Raw genomic sequence first — 22,964 nt, forward strand, 5'->3', positions numbered from 1 at the left:
AGCTGTGTTGTGTGTTAATACTGTGAGCTGTGTTGTGTTGATACTGTGAGCTGTGTTGTGTTAATACTGTGAGCTGTGTTGTGTTAATATTGTGAGCTGTGTTGTGTTGATACTGTGAGCTGTGCTGTGTTAATATTGTGAGCTGTGTTGTGTTAATATTGTGAGCTGTGTTAATACTGTGTTGTGTTAATATTGTGAGCTGTGTTGTGTGTTAATACTGTGAGCTGTGTTGTGTTGATACTGTGAGCTGTGTTGTGTTAATATTGTGAGCTGTGTTAATTTTGTGAACTGTTTAATTGTGTATAAGAACCGAAAGTTGGCAAGTTGCGTGCTGGACACAACCAGAACAGGAGCTATAAATACTGTCTAAATACTATCATTGTTTTCAAATCTGTAATTCTGATTCCATCATCCCAAACACCACCACAAACATTGAACATGTAATTCTATCATCCCAAACACCACCACAAACATTGAACATGTAATTCTATCATCCCAAACACCACCACAAACATTGAACATGTAATTCTATCATCCCAAACACCACCACAAACATTGAACATGTAATTAAAATTCTATCATCCCAAATACCACCACAAACATTGAACATGTAATTAAAATTCTATCATCCCAAATACCACCACAAACATTGAACATGTAATTAAAATTCTATCATCCCAAATACCACCACAAACATTGAACATGTAATTAAAATTCTATCATCCCAAATACCACCACAAACATTGAACAGGTGTCAGGTGGCTTCTGGTTGTAGACCATTTTCATGTGGCTTTTAAAACCCTTTCTATTTATGTTAGTCAACAAACTCCTTCCTGGGCCTTAGGGTTGCCTGATGAGTGGACCTTAAGTAATACAGTACAATAGTGTAGGGTTTGGTCAACAAAATACCACAGGTCAGCTAGGGTTTGGTCAACAAAATACCACAGGTCAGCTAGGGTTTGGTCAACAAAATACCACCTGGTCAGCTAGGGTTTGGTCAACAAAATACCACCTGGTCAGCTAGGGTTTGATCAACAAAATACCACCTGGTCAGCTAGGGTTTGGTCAACAAAATACCACCTGGTCAGCTAGTGTTTGGTCAACAAAATACCACCTGGTCAGCTAGGGTTTGGTCAACAAAATACCACCTGGTCAACTAGGGTTTGGTCAACAAAATACCACCTGGTCAACTAGGGTTTTTTTTTAGTTTGTTGAATAGATTTATTGGATTAATACAAGTCATACAAGCTGCATGTAAAGATAAATAAACAGAATCAAATGTTTTGTTAACTACAATAGAAAAGTGCTTGTCATCACACAAAACTTCATACACTAGTTTTTGACTTGAGAGGCTTACAACATGACAATCAATCTAAAAATTTGACATTTAAATTTGTTTTTATTGATATTAACTGGGATCATCATAAACACTAGTCACCTAACAAAGATATCTTATTTCATGTTGACATAACAAACCAAGGATTCTCAACGTAAGTTTCAAAATCTCATTTACACAGGGTAAAAAAACAAAGTGAACGTTGTCTAGATTTCTTTCCTAAAGTAATTCCTTGATCCCATATTTCCTTCTACATTACACAAGCATAGCTTACACAAAGGCTTTCTAATACAGGGGGAGTGTTAGGATTAAGGTAAGGGTCAAGTGGAAAAGTGGGATTAGAACAGCCTCATGATAGTGACCAATAATTAATGGTAACAACAGAAATTTGCATAACCTGATCACTTAAGATCATTGTTTCATACGCAGAAAATAAAACAAATAACTTTTGAAAGTTATTCCATGTAGCAATTGAAACATTTCTTCTATAATTAAGCAGAATGTTTAACACAGGCAAATAAAACATATTAAAACATTCCATATCCAGTTATACTGTCCCTTACATCAGTAGCACACATAGCCCAGACAGTGTAGGGAAGATTACACAGATCACACACAACACGTTATAAGAAAGGTTCTATGGAGATCTCCATGGCAGCACACGGCATGTTCAGGTCAAACTTGGTGATGACCTCAGGGTGTAACACACCCAGGGTGCCAATCACTTGACCTCTGGCTACTATCTTGGCACATCGGCCAGGGAAGAAAGTTGGGTCTGTGGATGGGAGGGTTAAACAAAGGTTGTTTATAGCACTCACTGAAATGTACAAGACAAGCAACACTGTGGATGGGAGGGTTAAACAAAGGTTGTTTATAGCACTCACTCAAATGTACAAGACAATACACAGGTGTACAAGACAAGACAACACACAGGTGTCTTGACCTAAATATACAAGACAACACACAGGTGACTGGTGACTGGACCTAAATGTACAAGACAAACAACACACAGGTGTCTTGACCAAAATGTACAAGACAAAACAACACACAGGTGACTGGACCTAAATGTACAAGACAAACAACACACAGGTGACTGGACCTAAATGTACAAGACAAAACAACACACAGGTGACTGGACCTAAATGTACAAGACAAACAACACACAGGTGACTGGACCTAAATGTACAAGACAAACAACACACAGGTGTCTGGTGACTGGACCTAAATGTACAAGACAAAACAACACACAGGTGTCAGGACCTAAATGTACAAGACAAACAACACACAGGTGACTGGACCTAAATGTACAAGACAAAACAACACTGGACCTAAATGTACAAGACAAAACAACACACAGGTGACTGGACCTAAATGTACAAGACAAACAACACACAGGTGACTGGACCTAAATGTACAAGACAAACAACACACAGGTGTCTTGACCTAAATGTACAAGACAAACAACACACAGGTGACTGGACCTAAATGTACAAGACAAACAACACACAGTTGACTGGACCTAAATGTACAAGACAAAACAACACACAGGTGTCTTGACCTAAATGTACAAGACAAACAACACACAGGTGACTGGACCTAAATGTACAAGACAAACAACACACAGGTGACTGGACCTAAATGTACAAGACAAACAACACACAGGTGTCTTGACCTAAATGTACAAGACAAACAACACACAGGTGTCTTGACCTAAATGTACAAGACAAAACAACACACAGGTGTCTTGACCTAAATGTAGAAGACAGGTGTCTGGACCTAAATGTACAAGACAAAACAACACACAGGTGACTGGACCTAAATGTACAAGACAAACAACACACAGGTGACTGGACCTAAATGTACAAGACAAACAACACACAGGTGACTTGACCTAAATGTACAAGACAAACAACACACAGGTGTCTTGACCTAAATGTACAAGACAAAACAACACACAGGTGTCTGGACCTAAATGTACAAGACAAAACAACACTGGACCTAAATGTACAAGACAAAACAACACACAGGTGACTGGACCTAAATGTACAAGACAAACAACACACAGGTGACTGGACCTAAATGTACAAGACAAACAACACACAGGTGTCTTGACCTAAATGTACAAGACAAAACAACACACAGGTGACTGGACCTAAATGTACAAGACAAACAACACACAGGTGTCTTGACCTAAATGTACAAGACAAAACAACACACAGGTGTCTGATGTCTGGACCTAAATGTACAAGACAAAACAACACACAGGTGTCTTGACCTACCATCTCCAGCCTCTAGCGTATAACCTCCAGCACCACCAAATGGAACTTGCAGCAACTGCATGACCCTGTCCAAGAGCCCATGAATGACCTCAAAGTCTGAAGATCTGTTGTAGTTGATGGCACAAAGTCTCCTCTCATTCCTAGCTCCAACATCTAGGGGACATCATCCAGGAAAAAAATATTTTTATTAAACCCCAGGAATTTGATTTCTTTTGTAAGAAAACCTATAAGCAAAAATTGTTTTCTTGGTATCACATTTAAAAAGAAAAAAAAAGAATATGGATGAAACTTAGCTCTTATACCTAGTTTAGCCTACATTATCATAGAATCTTTATAAACTTTCAGTAAACTAATTCTTAATAAAAAAATATCACAAGCTGTCAAAACAAGGGAAACCAAGTTTTAATAACTGAAACTAGCAGATGCTGTTGGTTAGCCAAGATGAAAGCTCCATTTCAAAAGCTTGGTCTAAAAATTTTAAATTCTATTTGTTCTACCTTGATATGTTTAAATCTACAGGTCAACTTTTTGTACTACAGTTGGTGTGTTTGTGATTGTATGTGTAAGCCCACCCCACTGTGGAGCTTAACATCTCTTTCCACACTTCTGCCTATCTATGTATTCCAATGTCACAAGCAAACAAGCCTTCAACAGCAAATAAGTGAAAGATTTTAGATAATTCAAAACTAAACTTGTTTACTTGCTGTGACACATGACCCATATACTGTACAAGTTAACTCATCTATAAATAAACTTCTCCCTAATATTCCCACGGCACCCCGTGAAATAAAATTGGCCAGACCAACCTTTAGATGGATCCTGATAGATCACATCAGATATTTCAAACAGCCTAAGAGGAAGGGGAATCCCCTTGTTGTGGAAAACAGTTTTTAGAATGCCTGGAAGTAAAGTTGTTCTGGCCACCTGTGGATGAGTCATGAGGGTTAAATGTGCTAGTAAATAAACTAGCTCTAAAACATGGCACTACCTGACAATAACAGATTAATTCTTCAAGGTAATGTAAAGGTGTACAAGGTACCTGAAACTCTGCAGTTTTTGGATTTGATATATGAACAGCATTCAAGTCTTCAATTTTTTTACCTAACTTGTCTGCAATGTCTGACTTGGAACACTGAGGTACAGAATTGACAAAGGTTAAACAAGACAACATGTTAACACATCTTTTATAGCAATCATTTCTTTATAGGATCTCATGAACTCAGCTGCACACAAACTGGCAACCCCCCCCCCCATCTCACCCAGGCTCCAATGGGAGGTTACTCTAATCACAGACTTACCAAGGCAAAAGTCAGAACCTCAGTGAAGCCACAAGCTGCAACATCTCTCCGCAATAAGTCACTTAATTTGTTGATAGGGTACTGGGGAAAAAATATCACACATCAGTAAGTCACTTAATGATAGGGAAAAGGGGAAATAAAATGTAAAAATGATCACCTTTTGGGCTATACAGTTGGTATAGACTCACCTGCTGGGCTATACAGTTGGTATCTGGAAAAGTTTTCTTGATGTTGTTAAAACCATACCCCATGGCTACATCTTCCATGATGTCACACTCATGTAGGATATGTGAGCTTCGTTAAGGAATCCTATCTAGTTAATTAGTCTACTCACAGGACTAGTAATTAGCTCAACCAATGTTATTAAAATGATATATTAATTGTAAACTTAAAAACTCAAATATCCTTTTCTATAATAATAAACAATTCACTCAATAGTTAAAAATGATTCCTCTTCTAGAGAGTTACAGTTGTGAGAAAACAGTGAGTAGTGTAAGGATATCTGCCCTTGTGGGTGGGATGACAACCTTGAGTGTGTCCCCACCTGGTAGAACTTCACTCTCCAGACACATCTTAGTCAGCAGCCTGGCCATTGTTGCTGCATCTATCCTGGAAATGGTTTTGTAAAATAAACAACACACAGGAAAATGTTTTTTGTATGATGGTTAACAACAGAGAGTAAATAAACTGGACTGGTGATTAGATAGGTAACCAACATTAATATTTGGCCATTTGGTTGGTGGAAAATTAGCCTGACAAATAGTTTTACAACAATTAAACTCTGAAGTTGGTGGCACTACAACAAACACACTCTGAAGTTGGTGGCACTACAACAAACACACTCTGAAGTTGGTGGCACTACAACAAACACACTCTGAAGTTGGTGGCACTACAACAAACACACTCTGAAGTTGGTGGCACTACAACAAACAGACTCTGAAGTGAGTGGCACAAAGAAACTTACTCCGCACCAACTTGTTTAGAAATACGGCCAACATTCACAGTCTCTGTTCTGTAGGGCAGTTCCTGGAGTGGAGAGGTGGTTAAATATTTTTAATGTTTATTTTGTTGCGTAGAAATAAGTACATCTGCTTTAAGCAAGCCCATCTAAACAAATAATAATGTAAGTTCTCTAGACAAGTAATGCTGAGGTTCCTGTCCAATTCTCCACACAAAAACTAGCTTTAAAACAATTTTGGTGGGCAATAATTTTAAAGTACTGTCCAGTTGTAAATCTCAAAACAAAAAGGAATAGGGTCAACGACTCACTGGATAAACACAAACTGTGCCATTAGGCTGGACTACTTCCACAGCTTCAACACTGTAAGAAAAAAAATGTCTGAATAGACCAAAAAGTGGAGCAACATTCAATACAATTTTCCCTAACTCAATTCTACAGTCCACATTTCAGAAAGTTCAAATTTACAGAAAAAAAGTGGCACTAATTTTCAACTTTCATTACACTTCTGCCTACAGTTTCAAATTAGGACTAACACTACAGATAAATCTGGACTAACATTACAGATACAAATTGGACTAACACTACAAATAAATAGGGGCTAATAACAGTTTAAAATTGGGACTAACATTACACTTAAATCTGGCCTAACAACACAGTTTAAAATTGGGACTAACATTACACTTAAATCTGGCCTAACAACACAGTTTAAAATTGGGACTAACACGACACTTATATCTGGGCTAATAACAGTTTAAAATTGGGACTAACATCACAGTTAAATCTGGCTTAACAACACAGTTTCAAATCAGGACTAACACTACAGATAAATCTGGACTAACAATACTGCTGGACTTACACAAAAGGCTGCTCGCAGTAAACTGAGAACATTGTGACCATCATGTCAAGTACAAGCTTGGCTTTGGTTAAGTCTGTTGCTGTGCACTCAATGAAGATGTTTTTTGTGTCTAGAGTAATCTTGGAGTGTTCACCTGTCATACATAATCAAAAGGTCACTTGGACAATACAGTTGAATACAGTAACATAATTAATTTTGTTTAACACTGTCTGGATGGTGCTACTAGCATAAACAAATCTTTGGTACAAGTTGATAGAAGTTGGGCACCCAGCAGTTTCAGTACTAGTTAACTAGTAGATATTTTTTTACACCACTCAAAAATTATAAATAAAATTAGAAACACCAATAAGATAATGTAACATTCAGAATTCTAATTAAACTAGAAAGACCAACAAAGAAAATGTACCATTTAGAATTTTAATTAAAACTAGAAAGACCAACAAAGAAAATGTACCATTAATGATGGGGGGCATGGACAAGAGAACCCTGTTTTTATCATAGATCACTGGGTACACAGGTTTGTCCTTGATGATTGGCAGATATGGCTTCAAATGGCTTTCACCCTGTGAAATAAAGAGATATAAAGATATGGCTTCAAATGGCTTTCACCCTGTGAAATAAGTGGATATAAAGATATGGCTTCAAACAAGAGGATACAATTATTCTAACAAGTTATAACACTGAAGTATTGTAATAATAAAAAAAAAAAGTCTTAGATAAAAAAATTCATTAAGAGAAAAGTAATACCAATTCCATTATTTTTTCAGAATTCAGACTTTCTTCTTCTTTGATTTTAATTGTAAAGTTGGACCGGATGTCCTCCAACACAACTAAGTATTACATGTCAATTTCTAACTCACAGAACACAAGGCCAACAACTCAGCAAATATCTGAAGCACTCAAAGATTACAAGACCAACAACTCAGTAAATATCTGAAGCATTAACAGAATACAAGGCCAACAACTCAATAAATATCTGAAGCACTAACTTACAGAATACAAGGCCAACAACTCAGTAAATATCTGAAGCACTAACTCACAGAATACAAGGCCAACAACTCAGTAAATATCTGAAGCACTAACAGAGTACAAGGCCAACAACTCAGTAAATATCTGGAGCACTAACTCACAGAATACAAGTCCATCAACTCCTCTGCTGTGTACTCTTGTGTTTGGTTCAGTGGCTTAAATTTAATCTCCTTTGGTGGAAGAGCCTCATAACTGAATGGTCCTTGCAGTGAGTCCAGATCATGTGTTCCTATGGCAACCAATGTCCTCTTTCTAGTAGAGATAACAAAATTCCATAAGTCAGTTCAAATGGTTAAACTTAATTATCTAACAAAATAAAAAAACTTAACCCACAACATAAGTCTGTGGAAAGTCCTTTAGCCATTTATATCATCTCACCTGCAAACATTCTGGTGTAGTTTATCTTGAAGGTCTATGAAACTGTTATAACGAGCCTAAAAATAAAATAAATAAAACAATATGCTCAAATAACTAAATATGTTTCTTGTCTGCCTCATATCCACCATTGATACTCAGGGTTAAACTAAGTCAGTTCTTAAGATCAGAATCTTCTCTTGGTTGCTAGTATCAACATGACATGAAGGAAGTGGTTTCCTCTATTGCACATAATGGTGTCTAAGTACAGTTCAATTCTAAAGTTATTTTTAACAATGTAGCTATTTCGAATTTTTCAGACAATGTATTTTGAGGGGATTTTGAAAGAAGTGGGGAGTGTTGTATTAGATTAAACATTTTGTCATTGTTTATTTTCCAGTAGATATTTAATGCAAAGTGCTGTATTTTTTTTTTACATTATTGAGTCCCTTTACTAGGAGACGCTGTGTTGATAATAAACAGGTTGGCATAAATTACTTAACAAATTCCAGCCATAGTTAATTAATTTAAGATTTCAAATACACATTTAATTAAATTTGGTAGTAAATAAGATTTTAAAATAAACATACTTCATTAAATTTGATATTCCTAAGTACAGCAGACACACAATGGGGACGAACTTGAGCTGTCTGTCAAAAAGAAGTGACATAACAAGAATTTAATAAAAAACATAATGAGCTAATAACAATGTTGGGACATTCTTATAGTTAATACTCCAGGTTATATTTAGTTAGACCAACTTACTGAGCTCTGAATAACCAGCCTTTGTATCTTATCTCCATCTGGTCTCACAACCTTGTACTGAGGGGCTTTTTCTCTGTTTAAATACAAGCAAGTTCATACATTTGAGGCAATACAAATGTTGTTCATACATTTGAGGCAATACAAATGTTCACAAACTTTGTATAAAAAAATTACCTCAAAAACTATTTAATATTTGTTGTTTTAACTACAGAGCTTGTGTGTAGAGCTTATAAACAGTTACTTACTTTCCTAAAAACACACGCAAACACCTCACCAGTCCTTCTAGACACAGCAGATCATATCTGTAACACAAGATTGTTTTTAAAAACAAGAATTGAATAAATGAAATGTGAAAAAAAATGTTTATACTCAGACAGACATTAAAACATTCAAGTTTTAACTTTAGACCTAAAAATCATACACAAATTTAATTAACAAAAACAAAAAACTACATAATACATGCTTTAGAAAACAATTAAAGATTTTCCCTAACCTATTTGCTGGAATTTCTATCTTGTATTCCACAGCTTCAGAAGCACCAACAGCTTTACCAACACCCTTCTCTCTTTCTATCTGCTCTTTTTCTGATGTCTGCACATTAAAATTACACAGAAGCAATTATTTATCTACTATAATTTGTACACAACAAACCAGAAAGCTAAAGCCCATAACAAAGATAGCCAAGTCTCAGATATACATACAGTACAATCTACCACTACCACTCAAAGGAAAACTAATTCACTTATTAGTACTTTTACTTAATGCAATAATCACATATTTACTAGGACATTTATTTTCAGATGAAAAGTAGATTTTGCAAAAGTGTATTTTAAATTTAGATCTCACCACTTCATCAAGTTCCAGCCCATACTGAAAGCACACTTCATCAAACTCCTCATCAGCTGTATTTAAGAAAAACAAAAACTGTATTTTAACAAGACCATTATTAAATAGTTCAATGATTTGTTTTTTAAAATTAAGTATAAAAATATAACATCACAGGCTACACACATGGGCTATAGGCCTAACAAAATTATTTTAAAACTTCAATACTAATAATGTGTAAACGGATGCAGTTAACTTCTTAACTTCTAAGTTTGTTTTTGATTAACTTATAAAAAATTTTATTTCTCAGATAATTTTACTCAGTTCTTTATTTACTGAGAATGTCATTTTTCTTTCAATGTATTTTTGTTAGTAAATTTGACTTACAATTTGTCACACAACACTATGCGTGTCTAGAATGTGGCATGACCTATTTAAATAAATTGATTAGGGCAAATAGGCCTATCCTATATTATTGTTTTGAGTTTATATTTAACTCGATGCAACAAGCCTGCCGCTTGGTCAAGGGGTGTTGGTAAAATTGCGAGAAGAAAATGCACAACATAACTGCGAAATAGGGAGACACAATTTGCTTGCTATTTTATTTTGTTTCATGCTTTTCACCACATGTGCGACAAAAAAAAAATTATAAACTAAACTAAAAACAATCTTAATAGGGCCTGTTACAAGTTAACATTGATGCTCCTATGATCGCCTGCTCTTATTTTCTTGTCGATGGGAAAAAAAATCTCGTCTCTGTCGACTGTCAGTCACCTCACGGAATAACTAGATGATTGATTATATGATTACTATGATTATTTTCGAAATTTTGATTACTGATGTCTGATGACATGATATAGTTAGTCTCATATAAATTCAATTTTCTTCAAATTATAAAAAAAATAGCATATAATTGTAGAGCTTTAAAAATGCTATCCAACAGTACCAATTTTATTAATTTAGCATAATTGGTTGATTAAATATAATTTTTTTAGTGTCGCAAATAAAATATATAGAAACGCGACCAAAAACGCAGGTAAAAAGTCAAATTCACTTGTTTTAAAGCTAGTAAGCAAGAAAAGACATGATTCTTTCTTACTATTGAAATCAGTTTGCTTATACCTACATTTTTTTACACCAAGGTGAAAGTAAATAGTTTATATAAATTTATAAAATGCCATTTATTTAATTTATTGTATGTTTTGTGATGAATTTTCAATTGGAAAATACTGCATTTGGAAGCAGAAAGGTAAATTCTACAGAACAGATGTTGTTTGGAATGTTATAGATTATAGATCTAGGCCTATATCAAAATGTTTGTTTAATAAAATTCAATTAGAGTCCACCCATTTCTGATGGGTACCTGATATACATTGGGGAAATTAAAGGTAAAAAGTAAAGGCGGCTGTGAATATCGCTAACCACACGGACAATCACTTCATATGCCGAGGTCAAGAAACATGAACTCTACTTCATCTGCCAAATAGATTGCTTTGTCTACAGAGGAATCTTAATTAATGTTTACAGGGGCCTAATAAAATTGAGTTATGTTTGTAAAAACAGTAGGCCTAAGCTTTAAAAACTTATTTTGGTCAATATCGGAAAAAATAAAAATCTTTTCGACTAAATGGGTTGAAAAAAGCTTTGGATTTGTTTCATTGTTTGTTATTATATCTTGTAGTATTTAGTTAGAATTGAAGCTTTCTTTCTTAATTACAAGTTGTATTAATTTCAAATCTTAATGTAATTTCTTTTTAATTCAGTATTAGCCTAAATGTAAGGTAGGCTACAGAATTCAGATATTACCTATGGTTTTGTGATTTTTATATGTTTATAACATTTGTGTTTATGAAATGACCTAATGAAGTTATCAAGCAAACTGTTTTATTATTATTTTAATAGGCCTGCAAGTTATAAGTACAAAATATAGATATCTAATCACTAGATTTAGGTCTAAGTTTAAGAAAAAACTACCAAAAGGGTTTGAAATACTTAAATATAGTACTAAAAGTAGTTATGTTTTGAAAAAAAAATATCTTAAACTGGAGACATTCAATTTAAAAGTCATTATAAAAACTCCACGATCTAGATTTATTTCTAGATCTCTAGTAGGAATACAGATTTAGAGGCTTTCCCATCAGTATCAATGTACTATCTTAGCTATGTGGGAGGTCAGTACGAGTTCACTGGGAAAAAAATCGGATCTGCCGTAGGGGGGTGGGTTTAGTGCGCAAATGCTACTGACCGATTGCCAAAAGGTACAGAAATTCTAAAGATACATTTTAAAAGAAAAATGGACGGCTGAACTGCAGTTATCAAAATATCTGTGTAAGTAGAAGTATAAATAATAATATTTTACACAAATATAGCTGTCTTTTGCTAAATCTAGCTCAATTTCCACGAAAATCGCATCCGGTCGCAATAATTTTTATATCAGCTTGTCGGCCATTCAACGATCTATCACGTGTAGCAGACGCCAAACAGATTTACCCGTATGGTATTGCGCGAATGCTATTTTTAGCAACAGTGCCGAGACGCGATCGAAAAAAACGAACTAGAAAGTGGCCATAAAAAAGCGGGTCAGGGGAGGTAATTCAACTCGCGTTATGAGACTAGCTACATGATATATATAATAATATAGGCCCTATATATATTTCTGATTAGGACTACATTTAAATTTTAATTAAATAATTATGTAGTAGTAGTGTAGTAGAGTACTAGAGTAGGCCTATCATTTCTCATTATTAAGTCATTATTATTTAATATTTAATATTAACTATAGAATAGAGGCCTACTATTAGTTAGACAGGCATTAGTTTACACAGTTACAGTTAGGGTTGTAGGCCTAACTCAACTGCTTAATCATTTTTTCATTTAGTGTGACATGTCATTTATTTAGGCCCTACTGGATTTAGTTCCGATTTAGATCTAGAATCTTTTCTAGAGGCATTTACTTTTACTTAGATTTAGAAGATCTAGATCTAGCTTATATTTTTAAATTTAAAATAAAGGCCCATTTTCTTACTGTATGATTGACCAATAGCTTGAAACAGCTCGTCTCTTTTTACAGAAAGAGTCGGCATTTCTATGAATTATAGATCTAGATCCTGGGCCTGTGAGTGTTAGATCTAGATCTACCCGTAGTGTGGACTACTGTGGACTTTACCAATGCAATATGGTAGCCTATCATGGAAAAGTATGTACACAAGTGCTGTAGGTTACTCTAAACACCAAAAGTAACGGTTCATATTTTTGTGTTTCAAAACATTACGAGAGCCTAATTCAATACAAAATGTTAGTACGATGGTTATTAACACAAAGAGTTTGTAGACCACATCAAAACGGGGCTCAAAGATATAGATTCAAGTGTAGGCTTAAATAACAAGCGAGGCACCGGTGAAGTAGGCCGCTGTAAGGAGTCATCTATTTATGATGACGTACTCATAGAAAGCTGAATTGTAGACCCCCGTCATCCCCCATACGCGCCTACTTTTGTTATTTCATTTTCAATATCAGTGTTTTTTCCAGACTTTTTTCTAGGCGGGGGGGGGGGGGATCGACACTGGTAAAAGTATGGTTTCTATATAAATTCCATTTCGTTCGGGGGCGGTAGACTTTCTTCTGGGGTAGCTCCGCCTGGAAGCGATGGAAGAAACTCTGTTCAATATGGTGGTGGCTAATGCTCGCTGTTGTATCTTTATCGTGGCATTAAAGTTTAAGAAATTGACGTCATCGAGTCCTGAGGGCTTGCTCCTTATATTCGCTTAGCACCCTTTTTAGTTCAAAAGATTTAGATACTCGGTTTGCGGGCGGCGTAGGCGGGGTCGGACCGGTAAAGCTCATCATCAGAGTTTCTTTCAGTCATCTCTTCTGGGGAGAAATATTTGATATAGAAAATATATAGGCTACTTTCATCAGTCTAGTGTCATCGTCTGCCCTCCCTCCCCGAAAATTTAATCCGGCCCCGGCCCTTTTTTTTTCTATTTTCGATTTTCGTCAATATATACCCTCCCTCTTTTTAATTGTTAATTTTACACAACTAAAATTAGCTATAAAATAACTGATTGCTAAGAATCTTAAATTATCGGCGACACATTTTTGTCGAACTTTACCCCCACCCTGTCGTCACCGTCACAAAAAGTCAACTCCCCTCCCCCGTCTTCCTTTCCCCCCCCCCCCTCTCTCTCTTAAATGATGTCACATTTCTGTCAACTCGCCATCGCCATTGAAAAAAATTTAAACAATTTCTTCTACGATAATAATAGAGAGCTGTTGCATTTTGATTACAAGTTACAAAAAGTAAACTGTCCTAAAAATGCGAATCAGCTTTTATCATTCAATGTTTAGCCCTTTGGCGCAGGTCATCACAAAAATGCTAGCACACCCTCTCCCACCATGAGTGTAATATCCTTCATGGACACACCTCATGTATATGTCATAATGCAGTACCTTTGTGTGTATACTTAGGCTTACAAGATGAACAACATTTCAGACCTATTATAAAATAAACTATACTCTACAACTATTTACCGTTTATTTGAGCTATTAAGAAATATGAAGTCATTCATCGTTCGCTTTTTTTTTTTTACTTCCTTAATTAATAGCCTAGGCTATATAGTCGACCAAAGCAGTGGCGACGTAGCGAGGTCGGGTGTCACCCGGTGCGGCACTTACTGGTGTCACCCCACAGAGGCGTAGCGACCCTTCCCGGGGACAAACTTTCAATTTTCAATTTGCACCCCCCCCCCCCCCCCCCCCCCCCCCGCACCCCAAACTTTCGATTAAGCGGAATTATCATTTTTCTCTATATATTTTGCTATTTTTTGCCTTGGTGTCACAGCCCTAAATGGTGTTACCCGGTTCGGTCCGCCCCCCCCCCCCCCCCTCGCTACGCATCTGGACCAAAGGCTTGATAGATATCAAAACATTTATAGTCTGCGTATACCTTTTTCATCCCCTTCCTAACCCTTTACGAACAGCATTCAGCACTGTGAAAGATAAACTTTGGAGGTCTCTAAAAATCTATCTTAATCCACTTTTGTCGCCAATGTACGTCCTTCCATTCCTTAATCTCCCAGTTTGTAACCATGTGTTTACCCCATTCTCCCCCGCCTCCCCCTCAAATTACTTGACTGTCCACATTTTTAAAATCCGCCATACGAGATCATTGTCCTCATAGAGTTTATAATATTATCATGATATTATGGCTTCCTAAAGGAAACTGGACACTTTACCCTCTTGAACTTTTGACCTTCTCTACATGCCTTGTCAGCGAACTTCACTGGGATAAATAATATCTTTTCACAAAAAAGCACATAAGCCTCGGGGTGGGGTTGGGGGCTATATGTGTTAAGTAGCTGCGGTCTGAGGCCAGGGTCTCCGGTTTTATCTTAATGTCAGCTTTATTAACCAGAGCTCAATCAATATGCTGAGGATGGGGCATGTTCGGGTCACTACAGAACTACAAATTTGATATAGTACCAGGGACCTATATGAAACTTCGTCAACATAAATGAAGCGGTACACAATTTGTTATCGTGTTAACAGATACACAGACAGACACACAGAAGTACAGTCAAAATTAAAAAAAAAAAGTGTTTCCGACTGTGTGTAAAACTTCGAGATTTGTAAAATTCTTGATTTCGTTTTTTTTTCACGATTACAATACTTCCTCTAGGACGTCATGTAATGTTATGAATGCAGTCTAACGCGTTTACACTTGCGACCAGAGTTTCTTCCAGACTTTTTTCTCCCGGGGGGGGGGGGAAGGCTTGATATTTTCGGGAGGGGGGAGGGGGCGGACAACATTTCCCGGTGGAGGGGGGCACTGGTAAAAATATATGTTTTCTATATAAATTCCATTTCGTTCGGGGCTGGGGCGGTAGTCGTTCTTCGAGGGGGGGGGCGGAGCCCGCAAGAAGAGATGCCTGGAAGAAACTCTGCTTGCAACTTATATACAAGTCTAGAGAAAAACAAATTCGCCACAAAATTAATAAGTTAATTTTATCAGAACAATAATATGGGGGGGGGGGGGGGCATACAACTTATTGCAATTTTTTTTTTCAAGGCTTGAATAGTAGGCTATAGGCCTACATGTCGCAAGTGTAAACGCATTGTTAGCAGTTACGCACCAGAGATTTTACGCGTAGTGCAAAAACTCAAATTGTGCTGTTGTTTGCACAAAATTCCATAGCTCCAAATACCAGAAAATAAAATTAAAAATAGACATGTATGAATAAGCTGTGGCGGGTAATCAAACGGGGAAGTGAACGAATCCGTCACTGGTAGCAGCAGTCAATAATCGATAATGCAGAATATTGATCTTTTCCAGCTATAATCTGAAGACTAAAATAGATGTCTTGCAACCAGAGCAGTTCTTCTACTTTTTAAACTAAGGTCAAGGTAAATCTAGATCTAGCTTTTAATTGATTATTATTTAAAAGTGTTTTCGCAAATAAATGCTCACTTTCTTACATTTAAGTCAAGCTTGATCTATAAAAGAGTGTGAACACTAACAACGCAAAAACGAGTATTAAGTCCATGTATTGTAGGCCTATGCGGCGTCATCGTAGCTAGCTAAGCATTTAAAAGTACAATCTAAATTTGGAATGGTCATGTGACGTCACATGACATTGTTTAAGTTTGTACCGGGTTTAGCCTGAGTGTGGAGCATTTGAGGCCGCTCGACTGCTAGCGGTACCAGATCTAGATTTTAGACCTAGATCTAGATCTAGATTTCTAGCTGAAAACTTTAAGTAAGTAGATCTAGATCTACACCTAAGCCTAACATAAAGTGGTGAAACTTTAAAATACACTGGTTAATTTAAACTTAGAAAAAGTAAAAGTTAAAAGTCTTTCAGTTTCTAAATTATAAAAACTAACTATTAAATTATTAAAAACTGATGGGTTAATGCGCAGTTAATGGAAAAACGCATCAGTACACCCACCTTTTTCAATTTTTTTCCCCAGAAAGGTAGCTACCATCACTTTACAGATGAACTAAAGCTGGACATAAAGAATGTATGGAGATGCCGTACCAGGTGTGGAAGTGACGGTCATTGACCCTGCCAGAGACCAGCACCATGGCATGAGAAAAGCTCAATCAGATGGGGCAGAAATGGTGTGTACCAGACAATGTTGTTATGTCAGATATTTATACATCTACTCATGTAACATATTTAAAAATTCTTTCATCTATTAATGTAACATATGTAAAAAAAAAGTTTAACATCTACCTATGTTAAATATACAAAAATTCTTACATCTACTAAAGTAACATGTAACAATACTCCTACAGCATTTGCTGTCGCCGTCTGAAGATTTACATGACCCACTGAGTATCCATGGTGAAAATTCTGTTGATGATTTGCTGGGTCGATCTCCCAAACGCTCATGTCACAATTCCTACACTAACCTTTCCCCCAAAGACATGAAACATGAAGTGCGTATAATGGAAGTCCTACCATCAGAAGGAAGAGATTCCAGTAAGTGGAACTGTTGATTCACATTTATTTACTTACTCTTATCTGGTCAAACCCCAAACTCATATTGATATTATTAAATGCATCACTAAGGCTCATGTAAATATTTGAATACTTTATTATGTGTGTGAAGTCTTTTAATGATGTACTTATAATATTGGGTTTTTCCACCCCAGGTACAGATGGAGCTACCCATTCAACTGTACACTACAACTGGAAAATGCCACTACACATATTCTCATCTAAAAAAACAGATGAGATTGGAGTGGACACCAAAAGCTTACCTAAAGGGATCAAGTAGGCTATTTTCTGCTACAGAATTTTTAGATATTATTTAACATTTTAAAACTGTTATCTAGTTACTTTTCAACATACTATGTCAAAATCTGTTTTTCTGGCGAAGTGTGCTGAGAATCTTCATGCTTGACAAGTTTTTTAAAAATAATTAGCTTATGCAATTAACAACACAAAAGAAGCACAATAATTTATTTATTAAGTACCATTTGCTTTGTTGCTTCAAAAATGAAAATTAATGTATTTTTAGTAAATTTCTAAAAAGTGACAAATAAGTGCTAAAGAAGTTTCTATTTGTTTTATTTAAAAAAAAAAAACAGAAGAAAAAACAAAAGTCATTTATGATGTAATCTTTTTCTTGCAGGCTGTACTATGAGAGGCAGGATAAACTAATTAGTGCTTATGAAAGTATAGCCACAGACTCTAAACTAGACATGCTCTCCAGGAACATTCCAGAATCCAGTACCATTGTTACAAGGCTCTCACAGATTTCTTTGCTTGTTAATTTGGTTGGTATCTGTTTAGTTAACATTATTGCATTGGTATCTGTTTAGTTAACATTTTTGAAATGGTGTCTGTTTAGTTAACATTATTGTATTGATATCTGTTTAGTTAACATTATTGAATTGGTATCTGTTTAGTTAACATTATTGAAATGGACTTAAATACACTATGGTGTACAGTTCAGTTTCTAGCATTAATCATACTGCAGTTGGTGTTATTTAAACATTTCTTTGCTTCAGTCCCTTATGATTGCCAATAAAAATTTCTTGGCTTCAGTCCCTTATGATTGCCAATAAAAATTTCTTTGCTCCAGTCCCTTATGATTGCCAATAAAAATTTCTTTGCTTCAGTCTCTTATGATTGCCAATAAAAATTTCTTTGCTTCAGTCCCTTATGATTGCCAATAAAAATTTCTTTGCTTCAGTCCCTTATGATTGCCAATAAAAATGTCTTTGCTTCAGTTCCTTATGATTGCCAATAAAAATTTCTTCACTCCAGTCCCTTATGATTGCCAAAGCTGTTGCGGTAGGGATGTCCAATTCTCTGTCCATTATATCCAGCCTTGTGGATTCTGTTGTGGATCTGGTCTCTGGTATCATTATCTGGTGGACAACACGAGCCATCCGCAAGAGCAGCGTCTATGTCTACCCAGTGGGTGAGTCTTGTCTGTCTATCTTGTAGGTGAGTCTTGTCTGTCTATCTTGTAGGTGAGTCTTGTCTGTCTATCTTGTTGGTGAGTCTTGTCTATCTTGTAGGTGAGTCTTGTCTGTCTATTCAGTGGGTGAGTCTTGTCTGTCTATCTTGTAGGTGAGTCTTGTCTGTCTATCTTGTAGGTGAGTCTTGTCTGTCTATCTTGTTGGTGAGTCTTGTCTATCTTGTAGGTGAGTCTTGTCTGTCTATCTTGTAGGTGAGTCTTGTCTGTCTATCTTGTAGGTGAGTCTTGTCTGTCTATCTTGTAGGTGAGTCTTGTCTGTCTATCCAGTGGGTGAGTCTTGTCTGTCTATCTTGTAGGTGAGTCTTGTATGTCTATCCAGTGGGTGAGTTTGAGTCTATTCCATAGAAGACTGGTGAATCTGTTTCTCTTCTTTTCTTCTTCTTTTCTTCTTCTTTATTCTTAGTTGTGTATATTGAAGGGGATATCCTCCAACACTTGAGTCTGTCTGTCCTGCAAGTCTTGAGTTTAAAAATGTTTAAATCCTTTCCATATCAGTATTAGATATTGATTTGGACTAATGTTACAAAAATTAAAGAGAATTTAAATTTTCTCCCCAGGTCGATCACGTCTAGAGCCAGTAGCCATCATTGTATTGTCTGTGATTATGTCCCTTGCCTCTCTAGAAGTTTTGATTTCCTCCATCCGTAAGATGATTAGCCTCAGTTCCAGCAAAGAAGACATTGCTAATTTTGAGATCCCCACAGTTGTTATTGCAGCCAGCACTGTAGGTGCGTACATTTTAAAACATGCCCAGCTTAAGATTCTGTATTAAAAAAAAAATTTTGCCCACTTCAATATTATTCTCACTCTGTTTGGAACTATTCATGTCATCAAAGAAATTTTTTTTAACACTAGCCTCCATTTTTAGTCCATTATATATAAGTCATCTATATATGACCTAAGCACTAAATAGATCATATCTAATCTCATAGTTTTTAGCGCAATTTCCATTCTGGAGAATTGCGTTTATTAACTCGTCATTTCTGGGAATGGATGGATGAATGTATGGATGAATGAATAAAAATTCCGGGTTTCTTTCATGTATTTCCCGGAAAAGCCAAAAAACCTCAAAAAAATTCAGTTTTTGGCCCATATCTCGGCAACCAGACCACTTAGCGACTTGACACATGTACCAATCGATTCCTGCCATAATTTAGAACAATATTGCCGAAGAAAGTTTTCAAAAATATCCTTTCGTTCGGTCACAAAAAATTTTTGAATTAATTAAATTTGGACCGAATTAGTAGGCATTTTTTCCAACCACACCACACGCGTCATCACGTTCAATAGCTGCGCCATCGCGTTCCATGGCTGCGCCATCACGTTCAGTAGGCGCGCAATGGTTTTTAGTCATGTAACTCTATTGTAAATAAAACATGTAAAATACTGAAAAAAATTAATAAAAAACGTTTTAATAACTAACCAATGGTTTTACTAACCCTGCTCTTGATTTACGCTACGACAGAGCTATTTTTAGATAACGTAAGGAAATTGCGCTAAAATTGTCACTAGACTTTTTAATTACCTTGTTTATACATCTTAAACATTAAATATTTTATTTTCTCATGATGTAGTGATAAAGTTCACTTTGGCAGTTTCATTTTATTTTGTGATGAAAAGAAAAAATATGCAGTCCAACCCTGTTGATGCCCTTATACAAGACCATCGCAATGATACAGTGTCTAATTTAGTCGCCATTGTTTGTGGTTATTTGGGTAAGTTACCAACCCTTTTTACTGTAAATAAAGCATTTACACCTTTACATTTGACTCGCATTAAATCTTTTAGCCCCAGGGATGAATTAACTACAGGAGGGTTGTTTGGAAACAGTAGAGGGCATTGGTATTCAAATTTTCTCTAGTTCTTCTGCTGAACAAAATTCTGTATAATTTCACATGTAACAGTTGCAGCACAAACTGATATAATTTTGTCTTGTAACCCAACAGGCTCGCAACAGTTTGCCGACAGAGTTAACACAAAAGAAGTAGCTTACATAGACCCAGGAGGGGCCATCATCATTGCTCTCTACATCATCATCAACTGGTGGAAGACAGGGATAGGTAACTCGCATCAGTTTCCTTTGTATCATTAACGGAAAAAAAAACATGAGCATTAAAATTAAAACATAGGCCTAAAGCACACTTTTGAATTTTTTTCTAATCAGCATTTTTCAAACCACTAAAGTTCATTAATGTGAGGTATTTAAATTCCTATTAATTAAATAATCTTTAATCAGCTCAGCTAAGGATGATTACTGGCTACACAGCTGACCCAAGCTTTTTAAGTGAGATCACATGGATTTCATTGAACCACAGGTAAATACATTTGATCATTTTGGGTGCACAATTTTCTTATTTATTTATAATGTTAATAATAAATTGTTTTTAAGAATTTCATCATGACAAGCCTTATAATTCAAACTGTCACATATTTACAACGTACTTCCTTGTTTTTAGCATGTCTGGCAGGTCATATTTAGTCAGCCTAAATTGGATAGGTTCAGCCTGGAAGGTTTTATTTAGTCAGCTCAACCTGATTAGTTTAACTAGTGGTTTAAAAAATTAAAAGCTAATTAATTTAGGTGTTAATTAAATTTTTATTGCTGTTCTTTATTTTCATTACAGCCCATCAATTCTATGCATTGACACAGTCCGAGCTTTTCACTTTGGTAGTAAATTTTTGGTGGAGGTGGACATTGTTTTACAGGAAGATACTGTATTGTCAGAGTCCCACAACATCGGAGAAAGTTTACAGGTTAGTTACTTGTGGCTTTTCCAACTGCAATAGAGTTTTGGTGATCTTGACATTAGAAGGGATTTTTGTGGTCAACAATGGGAAGCGTGGTCCACAGGTTTTGACTAGAGCTGGTCATTACTGTGAAGGCGTAGTCCACTGGTTTTGAGGGGGTAATTAAAAGGGTGGTGGAGGAGGGGGGGGTTGTCACAACCGGATCTAGATACCAGACAATGTTGAGCGAAATTAGACTCGTCTTACTGGCTAGTCAGACACATCCTGCTGGCTAGTCAGTCAGACACATCCTGCTGGCTAGTCAGTCAGACACATCCTGCTGGCTAGTCAGTCAGACACATCCTGCTGGCTAGTCAGTCAGACACATCCTGCTGGCTAGTCAGTCAGACACATCCTGCTGGCTAGTCAGTCAGACACATCCTGCTGGCTAGTCACACAGACACATCCTGCTGGCTAGTCAGTCAGACACATCCTGCTGGCTAGTCAGTCAGACACATCCTGCTGGCTAGTCAGTCAGACACATACTGCTGGCTAGTCAGTCAGACACATCCTGCTGGCTAGTCAGACACATCCTGCTGGCTAGTCAGACAGGCACATACTGCTGGCTAGTCAGACACATCCTATCAACTAGTTAATGCTAAAAACTATTGAAAACATCAATGTGATCTGACTGGTATATGATCACATAACTTAAGTTTATCTGGAAGTTGAAGATCAGTTTTGTGAGGGAGGGGGACGGGGACATTTTTTCATAGTGTTTAATGTTGTAGGAGTCCTCTCATTTTAAAATTCTCTCTTGTAATGTGCAGCAAAAACTGGAGAAGCTCAGTAATGTGGAACGTGCATTTGTTCATGTGGACTATGAAGTTAGTCATCGACCTCAAGATGAACACCTGACCACATGACCCAAAGTTAAATACCTGCGTCTAGATGAACATCTAAACACGTGACCCAAAAAGTTAAACATCAGCGTCTAAATGAACATTTGAATTCACAACTCATTGAGCCAGTCATCAAACACAAGGGGACATTTACTTAATGACAAAACTCAAACAACTTGCTTATGTACCCTGTTAGATAAAAGTTCAAAGTTCAAGAATGTACATCCAATCTTGTCGAATAGGGTTTTGCTTATAGAGTACATATTCTGTTGTCACAACCACACTCTGTCCTTCGAGAAAAAGAAAACAGTTAATTTTTAAGGCAAATCATCTGTGAATCAGCTCATCTTGGCTGCATTCAGTTAGAAGAGAATTAAATTGACAACATACTTTAAAAAAATTAGCTAGAAGATTCTTTAGATGGATTAACCTGTTACCTGTTGTCTTTGTTTAAATTTTAAAAAGCTGTTGGTGGGGAAGGAATGCTGAGTTGTTTCACATGGCTTATGTCAGTATTGAACTATGATGTAAATATGTGCAAATGTTTACACTAATCACTGTTGTAGAATGGTAGAAATTGATGCCTTGAACAAAATAGCAAGAGATCTGAAATCCACTATGAGCACCTTACACTCAGA

The 22,964-nt window shown here is 36.3% G+C and overlaps 2 protein-coding genes across 3 annotated transcripts; one reads left to right on the top strand and one right to left on the bottom strand.

Moving 5' to 3' along the window:
- Window positions 1-933: 933 nt before the first annotated feature.
- LOC131929625 (phenylalanine--tRNA ligase beta subunit-like) lies at window positions 934-12,878 on the bottom strand. The gene is made up of 19 exons (XM_059285919.1): window positions 12,729-12,878; window positions 9,725-9,780; window positions 9,372-9,469; window positions 9,124-9,180; window positions 8,879-8,951; window positions 8,704-8,763; window positions 8,138-8,193; window positions 7,861-8,011; window positions 7,185-7,293; window positions 6,731-6,863; window positions 6,183-6,234; window positions 5,878-5,939; window positions 5,409-5,522; window positions 5,102-5,195; window positions 4,914-4,994; window positions 4,655-4,747; window positions 4,422-4,539; window positions 3,616-3,768; window positions 934-2,111 (listed from the first exon to the last, which is right to left on the bottom strand). The coding sequence occupies exons 1-19, from the start codon at window positions 12,784-12,786 to the stop codon at window positions 1,960-1,962; spliced, it is 1,770 nt and encodes a 589-aa protein (XP_059141902.1). The 5' UTR covers window positions 12,787-12,878; the 3' UTR covers window positions 934-1,959.
- Window positions 12,879-15,918: 3,040 nt separating this feature from the next.
- LOC131929627 (uncharacterized) lies at window positions 15,919-22,484 on the top strand. 2 transcript variants are annotated; one of them, XM_059285921.1, is made up of 12 exons: window positions 15,919-16,105; window positions 16,673-16,823; window positions 17,001-17,187; window positions 17,361-17,481; window positions 17,843-17,987; window positions 18,481-18,637; window positions 19,255-19,425; window positions 20,272-20,412; window positions 20,644-20,757; window positions 20,934-21,012; window positions 21,322-21,451; window positions 22,255-22,484. In XM_059285921.1, the coding sequence occupies exons 2-12, from the start codon at window positions 16,722-16,724 to the stop codon at window positions 22,348-22,350; spliced, it is 1,443 nt and encodes a 480-aa protein (XP_059141904.1). In that variant the 5' UTR covers window positions 15,919-16,105; window positions 16,673-16,721; the 3' UTR covers window positions 22,351-22,484. The 2 variants fall into 2 exon arrangements, with proteins under 2 accessions (XP_059141904.1, XP_059141905.1); XM_059285922.1 differs by lacking the exon at window positions 15,919-16,105 and adding an exon at window positions 16,378-16,458.
- The last annotated feature ends 480 nt before the right edge of the window (window positions 22,485-22,964 follow it).

The sequence above is a fragment of the Physella acuta genome, unplaced genomic scaffold, assembly GCF_028476545.2.
Source record: "Physella acuta isolate Inbredline_101_S28 unplaced genomic scaffold, ASM2847654v3 ptg001656l, whole genome shotgun sequence".
Lineage (NCBI taxonomy): Eukaryota > Metazoa > Mollusca > Gastropoda > Physidae > Physella > Physella acuta.

Excerpts from the sequence above, each read along its gene's own strand:
- LOC131929625 (XM_059285919.1), bottom strand. The coding sequence starts at position 12,786 with ATGCCGACTCTTTCTGTAAAAAGAGACGAGCTGTTTCAAGCTATTGGT. Across the intron at positions 5,196-5,408 it reads CCCACAAGGGCAGATATCCT|ACATGAGTGTGACATCATGG; the intron begins TACACTACTCAC and ends CTCACATATCCT. Across the intron at positions 4,540-4,654 it reads CAAAAACTGCAGAGTTTCAG|GTGGCCAGAACAACTTTACT; the intron begins GTACCTTGTACA and ends ACTCATCCACAG.
- LOC131929627 (XM_059285921.1), top strand. The coding sequence starts at position 16,722 with ATGTATGGAGATGCCGTACCAGGTGTGGAAGTGACGGTCATTGACCCT. Across the intron at positions 20,413-20,643 it reads CATTGTTTGTGGTTATTTGG|GCTCGCAACAGTTTGCCGAC; the intron begins GTAAGTTACCAA and ends GTAACCCAACAG. Across the intron at positions 21,013-21,321 it reads TGGATTTCATTGAACCACAG|CCCATCAATTCTATGCATTG; the intron begins GTAAATACATTT and ends TTTTCATTACAG.